The sequence below is a fragment of the Silene latifolia genome, chromosome 10 (assembly GCF_048544455.1).
Source record: "Silene latifolia isolate original U9 population chromosome 10, ASM4854445v1, whole genome shotgun sequence".
Taxonomy (NCBI): domain Eukaryota; kingdom Viridiplantae; phylum Streptophyta; class Magnoliopsida; order Caryophyllales; family Caryophyllaceae; genus Silene; species Silene latifolia.
The window spans coordinates 130,547,168-130,558,057 of NC_133535.1; the positions used below are offsets into that span (position 1 = coordinate 130,547,168).

The following is a 10,890-nucleotide window of genomic DNA, read 5'->3' on the forward strand; positions in this document are numbered from 1 at the left end:
GGTGCCATCCCAATGCTAGCGTGATAACTGTTGTTGTAAGAAAACTCGATCAACCCCAGTCTGTCCTCCCAAGATCCGCCAAACTCTAGAACACAAGCTCTCAACATATCCTCGAGGGTCTGAATAGTCCTCTCTGTCTGACCGTCAGTAGCAGGATGAAAAGCGGTGCTCATCTTCAGTTGAGTACCCATCAATGACTGCAATTCCTGCCAGAACTTGGATAGAAACCTGGAATCTCTGTCGGAGATGATATCCTTAGGCACACCATGCAACTTTACCACGTACTGAACATAAGCCTTAGCCAACTCAGCCTTACTCCAAGTATCTTTCATGGGAATGAAGTGAGCTGACTTGGTCAATCTGTCGACGATCACCCAGATCATGTTGTTACCTCTTTGAGTCCGAGGCAACCCGACGATGAAGTCCATGGAAATACACTCCCACTTCCACTCTGGCACATCTAGCGGCTGAACTTTCCCCTGTGGTCTCTTGTGCTCACCCTTCACCCTCTGGGCATGTCAAATATCGAGACACGAACTCAGCGACTTCCTTCTTCATATTAGGCCACCAAAACGTCTTCTTGAGGTCCTTGTATAACTTATCCCCTCCAGGGTGTACAGAATAAGGAGTAGCATGTGCTTCAGTGAGAATTTTCTTCTTCAGTTCTTCGTTAGCTGGCACACACCACCTCTGTCCAAACCTCAAGCTCCCATCTGCATGGATACTGAATTTAGAGTAAAGTTCTACACCTGCCTGCTCTACCTCATAGCGCCATTTATGGATTCTAGCATCCTCTTTCTGTAGCTCTCGAATCTCCTCGTACAACTCCGGCTCAACTGTCATATCTCCAACGGTCTCACCTCGTCGGATCATGTAAATCCCCATCTTCCTTAGCTCACCAAACATCCTCACCCAGGATCTGGCACTGATCAGGGCATGGATAGACTTCCGACTTAAAGCATCGGCTACGACATTCGCCTTCCCTTCATGATAAAGTAAGTCCATGTCATAGTCGCCAATCAACTCGATCCATCTCCTCTGTCTCATGTTCAGCTCCTTCTGAGTATAGATATACTTCAGGCTCTTGTGGTCAGAAAATACCTTGAAAGTCGCTCCATAGAGATAATGTCGCCACAACTTAAGAGCAAATACCACGGCCCCCAACTCTAGATCATGGGTAGGGTAGTTCTCCTCATAGGTCTTCAACTGTCGAGAAGCGTACGCGATTACCTTCCCGTTCTGCATCAACACACACCCCAACCCTTTCTTGGAAGCATCAGTATATACTTCGAAGTTATCATTCCCATCTGGCAAATCAAGGACAGGATCTGTGGTTAGGCGCTCTTTAAGTGTTAAGAAAGCCTTCTCACAACTCTCGTCCCAAACAAACCTGTTCTCCTTCCTCATTAGGGATGTCAATGGTTTTGCTATCTTCGAAAAATCTTTGACAAACCTCCTGTAGTATCCAGCTAGTCCCAAGAAGCTTCGAATTTCGCCCACATTCTTTGGGCTCTGCCATCTAGTCACGGCCTCGATCTTGCTAGGATCCACTGACACCCCTTCCTTGGAAATCACATGCCCCAGAAAGGCAACTTTCTTCAACCAGAACTCGCACTTACTCAACTTGGCATACAACTGATTCTCTGCCAGAGTTCTCAACACTATCCTCAGATGCTCCTCGTGCTCTTCCTCATTCTTGGAGTAAACCAAAATATCATCGATGAATACAACCACAAACTTGTCCAGGTAAGGACTGAACACCCGATTCATCAGGTCCATAAACACAGCTGGCGCATTGGTCAATCCGAAGGGCATGACCACGAACTCATAGTGTCCATATCTGGTTCTGAATGCAGTCTTAGGGATATCCTCATTCTTTATCCTCAGTTGATGATAACCCGACCTCAGGTCAATCTTCGAGAACACTCCAGCCCCACTCAATTGGTCAAACAAATCATCGATCCTTGGCAATGGATATCGGTTCTTGATAGTCACGTTATTCAACTCTCGGTAATCCACACACAGCCTCAAACTTCCATCCTTTTTCTTGACAAATAGGACAGGTGCTCCCCAAGGTGAAACACTAGGTCGAATATAACCCTTCTCAGCCAACTCATCCAATTGCTTCTTCAATTCTTCCATCTCTTTTGGTCCCATACGGTATGGTGGTTTAGAAATAGGTCCAGCTCTCGGCTTTAGATCAATGGAAAAGTCAACGTCGCGCTTAGGTGGTAGCCCAGGAATCTCTTCCGGAAATACCCCCTCAAAGTCTTTCACCACAGGTATGTCAGAAATCCTAGGGGTCTCAGACTCTCTATCCCACATCTGACACAAGATCAACTGGTCTCCCTTCCTCAGACTCGATTTTAGGGTATTTACAGAAATAAATTTGACTTTGGGTTTGACCATGTATCCCTTGTAGGTTACTCTGACTCCCTTAGGTCCTCTCAGAGATATCTTCTTTTGGTAACAGTCAATGAAAGCTTTGTACTTTCCCAACCAATCCATTCCTAGAATCACCTCGAACCCACCCAATGGAAACACCATAAGGTCACAGTGAAAGACAACCTCCCCAATCTGAATAGGTACACTGGTATAGATTCTATCACAAGGCACAGACTCTCCCGAGGGTACTATAACAAAATCGACCACTCTATCATATGTAGTAAGGTTCAAGGCTCTAACATGCTCCCTAGATATTAATGAATGTGTGGCACCAGAATCGAATAACACAAAGGTGGGTTTAGAGTTGACAAGAAATGTACCAGTCACGACATGGGCATCCTCCTTTGCTGCTTCCTTCCCCATGGCAAAGAGCTTGCCACTGGACTTAGCTCCAGACTGACTCGATGAAGCGGTATTGGGTTGCTTGTTCCCCTCGTTCGTTCCTCTCGGAAGTTACCACCCCATTGGGCTGGTTTTGCTGGCTACGGTTCTGATAGTTGTTGTAGCTTCCTTGATAACTGTTACTTGCCCCAGATCGGGCACCTCCTCCATAGCCAGTGTTAGGAGTATGGTAGTTGTTGTACCCTGATCCCGCTGTCCGAGACCCACTGAACCCAGATGTAGGTGTTCGGAAAGCCCCAGATTGGTTTCCTCCAGAATTCCGGCACTCAAATCTCTTGTGCCCCACCTTCCCACACCCAAAACAAGTGAACCTAGACGCATTACCTCCAATACTAGCACCTCTGAAACTGCCTCCGCTTTGATTCCTCATCCCTCCAGGAGCACTATTGGTGGAGTATCCACCGAACTTGCCCGACTTCTTGGCCCCCGATATTATCACGAGCTTCCGGCTTCCTCTTCTCAGCTTTTCCTTTCTTATCCTCCTTGATCTGCTCGGAGAGCCTCTCAGCAGCACCAGCCCTCAGATAGATGTCCTGAACGGTGGTAGGTGGAGTTGTCGTGAGCCTCTTCTTGATATCCACCGTCAGTCCCCTCTCAAACCTGATAGCCAGCATGGTCTCGTTCTTAGCAAATTCATCGATATATGAAGCCAACAGTCGGAACTTCCTATGGTATGTGTCCACCGTCATGTCCTCTGTCATCTTAAACGTATCGAACTCCTCCCTCAGCTTAGCTTTCCTGAACTCTGGCATGAACTGGTCCGTTAGTATCACTTGAAATTCCAACCAAGACACGTATCCTTCCTCAATATCCCTAGCAACATGTCGAATCTCCGCCTTGTTCCTAGTCCACCATTCCCCAGCTGTAGCCCTGAGGTAGTGGGCGCTGGTCTACTTGCGACTCTTCAGGACAAGCTATCAGCTCGAATAGGTTGGTGAACTCCCGACACCAATCTCCCAGCAAGTGAGGTTCCCCCTCTCCAGTGAAGATGGTAGGGTTATGCCTCGCCACTATTGTACTCATCTTAGCAGGGTCCATTCTTTTGGCCTTTAGGGCCTCATTCTCAGCCAGTAGCTGGTCTAACTCTTCCTGGGTGATGTTTACAGCCGTGTTCCTTCTTGGAGGCATGACTACAAGAGAATTTTAGGAATTAGCTGCAACACAAAATCACCTTGGCAACTCTAGCCAATTCTATCACTTCTTACCCTACTTGTCTATCTAGCATGGTTTAGGGATCATATAACCGCATATCACTAGACATAGTCTTCTAATACAAACTTTATAGAGATATAAGTATGAATCAACTTTAAAACATGCAAAGTATTATGCCACAACCTCCCACCAACTCTTTTATGCAATAATTAACATATCAATCAGTTAACACTTAGGCAACGATATATGAAGTCATGCTCTACATCATGCAGCTTCTCTACCCTTCCTCTCATTTGCACTCAGGGTTCCCGGGGCAAACTGAGAGGGCCAATGGTTCGGTGTGAGGGGGCCCCTAACTCATCTCTTACCTTTAGTGTGCTCCTAACAGTTCTGTCTCGGGGTTCATTTTATTTAGACTCTTCCTATATTCATTGGATTCATTGGTTTAGGCCTGAGGATCGTTCGCTCTGATACCACTTTGTAACACCCCCATTTATTTAAGGGCCTGAACTAGGACTCCTCAGATAAAGAAGGGTGTTACCATCTCGGAAACCCGAGGCAGTAGATAACAAAGGGAAAGATAAACAGTACCTTAAATTAAAAGTTTATAAATGTTTACAACGGAAATGAAACATGTCTCAAAATGAAATAAAGTCGATAACTAAACGAAATAAAAGTGGGCTAGCTCTAAGTCGGGTGATCCATGCTCTCCCCCCCGCTCCCACTTTGTCTCAACAACTCAACAATCTGCTCCCAATAAATGGATCATCACAGGCATACACGAATACACAGGGTCAACCGCGAGGTTGAGTAGGTAATACGATATAATAAAGAATGCAATGCTATGATCCTCCATTCAACTCCACCACACACATCCCCGGAACGCCCAGCCATACCGATCCCCGGTAGACTATATATCGACCGTAGCCGATCTGCCAGCTCGCAGCTGAGGACACCAGGGCAAGTCCTGCAGAACCCGCCTGGGCCTTAATCGCAATAATCTCATCTCCTCCAACTCCAACTCCGATGCAAATGCAATGCATGAAACGTATGAAACAATAATGCTCAACAAGATAATTAAGATAATCAGATATGTCATATAATCACCGAACATGCCAACTCTTTATAATCGTAAGAACTCAATCAGTGTATTCTCCTACCTCAATACTGCAGTCAAATAGTCGGGCGCTCAGTAATATTCCACAACAAATTCGCCCTCTGAAAGATAAATAAATGATAAACAATTACTTAAACCATTCTCGTTCCCAAAATAGAAAGTTACTAAAAATAGAAACTTCTTAAAATGGAAAGTTTCCTTAAATGGAAAGTTTCCCGATCTAACAGCTTTTTCATTTTAACAACCCGACTCAAACCCGTCTCTAAACATTTTAATAACTCGGGAATTAAATTAGCTAATTAAGAATACGATAAATAAAAGATAAAACGAGTTATACGATCAAGAGAATCGAAACAAACATTGAATAATCCCATCAACCCGACTCTTACAACCCGCGCCTTCACTCTCGTCCACACCCCTCACGCGCCGCCTGAACCACCACGACCACCACCAGGCCTGCTCCCCTCTTCGACCCCACCACCAACAACCGACCCCAACCTGGTCGACTGCCGCCGGCGAGTCGAACCAGGGCCGTCATTTGGCCTGGTTCACCACCGTGCCTCACCAAACACCCCCCTGTCCACGACTCACAACCACCGCAACCATCACCTAACCCCTGCCAAACCACCACAGCCCTGCTCGCCGTCAAACCACGCACCCAGACGTCGTGGCACCGCTGTTTCGACCTCCCCCGAGTCCACGGTGGTGCCACCCCAACCTAACCATCTAAACCCGCCTGAAAATCCCTGCTAATACCCGTTTGATTGTCCCTGTCAATAACACCTCTCGCCGTCAAATCCGCCGCCAAAAACCTCCCTAACCGCCACCAATAGGGGCAACACAAACCACCCAGTACCATATCCCCGACACCAACCACCAACATCACCTCCCTGAGTCACGCCACAACAAACAAAACCCGACAGAAAAACGAAAACAAAAGGAAAGGGTTGCACTCATACCTTTTCTGCCACCACGACAGCCACCAGGGTTGCCTATGGACGTCGACAACCACCCTAAGGCCTTCCTTGCTGCGCCGTCAACACCCACACACTCTCTCTCTCTCTCTCTCGATTTGCGTGAAGGTTGGGAAAAGTGCCGCTGAAATGGGGTAGGCGGGTGAGGGAGTAGGGTTTTGTAGTGTTAGGGTAGAATTAGGTTAAAATTAGGTTAGATGGTAAATGGGTCATGGGTAAACGTGCCTGGGTAAATGGGTAAATGTCATGGGTCAGCGTGGTTGGTAAAAGAATTAGCTAACGTGACTTCGTTCAGTTAAACCCGTCTTAACAAGTTTACGAATAACTCGATCTTACGATATCAATACGACTAAACAATTAACTCGACTCAATTAGCGATATAAAATACGGAGTATTACACTAAGCTTTTGGAAAGAGCTCCATCTATCACGGCTTTCTCTACGACATTCACATTCATCTGCATACTGATTAGCCTGAGCTCCGGCACAATACTTGGAAGGCTGTCTACAAAACCTTCAAACATCATTTACGTATACATTTAATACCTAATAATAGAATAACCTAAACTAAAACTGAAAAATAAGTGAGAAAATGAAAAATATCTGGCTTGAAAAAACAATCACGTAATCACTGGACCGCCGAATCAAAACAAATCAAACTGAAAATCAGAAATCAAAAATCGAAAATCTGAAGAGACAAAGGCCAAAACAAAACTCGAAAACCAGACCAATGAACAACTCTTAATAATTGTCTCATCTTTTTTCTCAAACTTTTACTCCCTAACCAGTTTTAATCTTCCTGTATATCCCAACAATTTATCCAAAAATCCAACTTGACAACAAAAAGGCTTATAAGAGTAAACTGGCAACATAAAGGCTTATAAGTTCATGGTATTATATAAGGGTCGACGACACTGCATTAAAAGGCTTATGTGAAATTTGAGTACCAAAACTTTCCACCTAAGTGGTTTTTTTCACAGGTATCATGCTCTTAAGATACAAGCAACAATTAGATCAACAAAACAAACCAAGACTCTAAAACCCAAAAAAGGTATTGAACATTTAAGAAAGAACAGCGGCAGGAATCAAACTAAGACTACATGACAGAGCTAACTTACCATAAGGGCAGCAGAACGAAAAAATGCTGCTCCGTTGGCATTTGTATTAGCATACTCATTATATTCAGCTTCCAATAAACTATCTTTCAGCTTTCACCATTCAAATCTAATGGTGTACCAGAAACTGTCCACTGACTGTTGTCACTAACAAACAAGATATTGAGAATTAGGATATTAAAACAAGCTAATATTGCTAATTTAATCTACAACAATGTAAAATATGGAAGACATTAAGCGAAATTGTAACAGATGACAACATAAGAGATACTTGGGGGTAAAATAAACACACGGATCACCTGATATATAGGAGTCATGCCATTTTGCGGAAATTGGCAGGGCTCTCTTCCAAATGACTCCATGTTTACACTAAAAGGCTGCAGAAACAACATTAAAAACAATAACAGTAAGCATACAAATAACAGTAGAAGTAGAAGTGAACCCTGGACAAAAATAAATATATACCAAGAAGCAAACCTTGCCTAGAAACAAAGATTCATTATTCACTATTTCGGTTTGGCAACTAGCAGCTATGATGGAGATAGATTAAGAGACACGGCCGAAGATGTCCGAGTTGGATAAGAAGCTTGGGCATTGATGGCACAAACACCATGTGGTAAGTTGGTGTTCCTTCTTATGTACATGTAGCCGTCCATGCCCCAGTCGGAACCCCATGAGTTCTTTACTATCCATAATCTTTGTCGCCTTGAGTTGTAGCCGACAATTAGTACTTCAATGGTCAATGTCATCTGGATTGCTTGAGTATTCACCATCATATATTCCCTAAGACAAACATGTTAAATGTTCGTTCAATACGCTAGTAATAGCTCCGGGGTTAAACATGAAACAAAGTAGGATCCAACAACGGAACAAGACATGAAAACGGAAGACTGAGCTAATTACTGGTTATTTTAAGGGCCGATTGTCGAAGCTCGAAGCATTTTCAGGAAAAATGAGATCCTGATAAATTACTGATAAACAATGAGTACATATACTTATAGGGGAGACGATATAAGCAACCGTAAAGTTCAAAAATCCATCGAAAATTCAAGTTATGACTGAAGGCATATCGTACTACAAGTATATAAGACTATAAGCCATGAGGGCAATGACTGATTACTCACCCCAGTATAAAGTTGAAAGTCAATAGATGATCCATGGACACCAGCTCTAACAGGCTGGTTAACAATCGCACAAAGTAGAGCATTCTCCGATTGTTCAAGATTTTGAAATGCATACTCATTGTAACCATTATCACATCCCTTGTTGGCCTTATCACAGTCTTCTAGTGCTTGCTCTGAGACGCTTACAAGTTCTCTGTTGTTGATCGCAGTTATTCCTTTGATGTCCCTGACTGAACAGAATGCATAAGAATCAAATGCATCAATAAGTAGTTAGTGGTAAAAGGCCGGTCTCCAATAAATAACCAAGAAACCGTCTCATTTGAGAATTTAACAGAACTGCCAGATATTTAGCATGATGCAGAAGGAATGATGAGAATAACTACGGCACATTGGTTATTATCCAAATAATTAAAGTCGTTGTACTTGACCCAACTGCAGAATTTCCCATATGGACTTGCCGGAGAAGGGATCAAGACCAAATATGTAGTACAAGTTGGGATAAAAGAGAAACTCGGTGGTGATTACTTAATTCATCCGATCCTTGGAGCAGGACAACGGACTATCAGTATGCCATGCTCAGAGGAACGTGATTAGACTTTGATGCTTGACTCAGTCACAAGATTAGCGTGGTGTCTTAGGAGTACTAATACAGGACGGCATGAAGGACGTATCACCAATAATAAAAACACACATTGATAGTCCGAGAAAACCTACAGAACCACTTCAGCACAGACTGTTAAACGTGTACTATCAAGGCATTAGGCGCTATGATTTTTGGTCGTGTCGATCTGTAATGATTACAACATATTGCCGATTTATAAAGATTTTGAAGACTATCAACTACCGCTATCGTAAAAAATTTTCCTCATGAGTGACCATGCCCAAAACAAATATTATACTCCCTTCGTCCCAATCATTTGTTTACCTTTAACTAAAATATCAAATGAGACAGAGGGATCACTTTCCAACTTTGTGAATTGCTCGACTACTAATTATTCAACGCTATTCAACGGCGAGTGCCAAGTGGGTTAGTTAGCCAAATAGAAATGTATGTCTACGATCTCCCCTATGAGATTGCTTGGAAAAATCACATTTGTTTAGTTATCAAACTGCAATAAATAACAAACAATAATGCAATAACTTGAGATGATAATCACAGAATGTCAATTTTGTTTGAAATTATACTATTATGATCTATGAATGTATGAAGATAAACTCAAACTACACATATCACTTAGCAAAACCCACCATCATTACTAAGTAAAAATGAAAACTTGAATCAATTTACAAAAGAAACACAATCAAATAAACTAAATACTGGAGAAAGAACGAATTACCATTTGCAGTCGGAAATGAGATGGGCGACTGTGATGCTCGGGGAAATCTGAATCAAATGAAGTTCAATACATCAATACAAACTATTACAAAAATTGAATCATGAAGAAGGTTAAATAAAGGGGTACCTGAGACAAAACAAATGGCCATTATTAATAAAGCAAGATTCTTTGCATGTGATTTGTGGATGGAAAAAGCAGCTGGTGTCTCATCAAAAGCGATGGTGAAGGAAGGAGGATGATGAAAAAGGAGGTTTTGAGAGAGAAAATAATTGAGGTGAACGAACGGCGGGTAGGAAAATGAGGAAAATAATTGAGAGCAAATTTGTGGAGGAGACTTCTCGGTGAATTGGTGTTGAAGAGGGTATAGGCCCAATATAAAAGTGTGGAGTAGCAGACCGAAAATGAATATTGTAAAACGGCCAAACTAAAAGGTTAGCAAAAGAAGAAGGGGAAGTGTAAAACAGGTCAGACTTAAGAGTGCAAAACAGGCAAGCCCAAAAAAATGTATCGCAATAACCCGCATCGACCCACAACAACCCGCCCAGAAAGTAATTAAAAAAACAATAAAATTTCAACTATTCATTCTACTATTCCTTAGAATAGTAACTCCTCTTATCCTCTTTTATATAAGGGGAGGATGTAACCAGTGACCATATTCTTTTATTCTTAGGGATGATATAAGGAGGGCGAGTGAGAGTTGTTGTGCGTTGTTTGTGATCGGTTCCTCAATACTTCTCTTGTAAGACCTTATGTGTACGTATTGTTTCAATTTCCTAGTTTTGCTTCGGGACGAGCAAAAGTGTGAGTTTGGGGAAGTATTGATACATCGTATCTAGCATGGTTTAGCAGAGTCGATTTAGGTGATATTAAATGAATAAATGGGTTGTTAGAGGAGTGATCGAATGAGTGATTGCATTAATCCCCATTTTAGGAGGTTAATTGTTTTTTTTTTTTTTTTGGGAGTATTATAAGTGAATTTATGTACCAAAGAATTGTAAGAAAATTTTAAGTGTGTTTGGAATGATTTTGTGTATGTTGAAGCAAGCCCACGGGTTTGGGTTCAATAATGACAACAGGAATAAGAAAATTCTAAACTTAAGCCCAAATTCTAAATGGATAATTAATGGAATAAATGAGGTTAATTGGGCTACTAAACATCTATGAATGCAAATCAGGCCAAGAAAATTGGATAGGCCAACATCGTCACATGACCTTGTCTGCAATT

At 42.5% G+C, this 10,890-nt stretch overlaps 1 protein-coding gene and 1 long non-coding RNA gene across 2 annotated transcripts; both read right to left on the reverse strand.

Moving 5' to 3' along the window:
• Positions 1 to 495: 495 nt before the first annotated feature.
• LOC141608227 (uncharacterized) lies at positions 496 to 2,808 on the reverse strand. Its single transcript, XM_074427589.1, has 3 exons — positions 1,819 to 2,808; positions 1,620 to 1,695; positions 496 to 983 (listed from the first exon to the last, which is right to left on the reverse strand). Exons 1-3 carry the CDS (start codon positions 2,806 to 2,808, stop codon positions 496 to 498), a joined length of 1,554 nt encoding a protein of 517 aa, XP_074283690.1.
• A 5,130-nt stretch (positions 2,809 to 7,938) lies between these two features.
• Positions 7,939 to 9,997, reverse strand: LOC141609185 (uncharacterized). Its single transcript, XR_012527273.1, has 4 exons — positions 9,792 to 9,997; positions 9,666 to 9,712; positions 8,329 to 8,558; positions 7,939 to 7,987 (listed from the first exon to the last, which is right to left on the reverse strand). It is a non-coding gene; the product is annotated as an uncharacterized LOC141609185 (long non-coding RNA).
• Positions 9,998 to 10,890: the final 893 nt, after the last annotated feature.

Excerpts from the sequence above, each read along its gene's own strand:
- LOC141608227 (XM_074427589.1), bottom strand. The coding sequence starts at position 2,808 with ATGGGGAAGGAAGCAGCAAAGGAGGATGCCCATGTCGTGACTGGTACA. Across the intron at positions 1,696-1,818 it reads ATGGACACTATGAGTTCGTG|AATGAGGAAGAGCACGAGGA; the intron begins GTCATGCCCTTC and ends GTTTACTCCAAG. Across the intron at positions 984-1,619 it reads TCAGTTGTATGCCAAGTTGA|GGAAGGCGAATGTCGTAGCC; the intron begins GTAAGTGCGAGT and ends TTTATCATGAAG.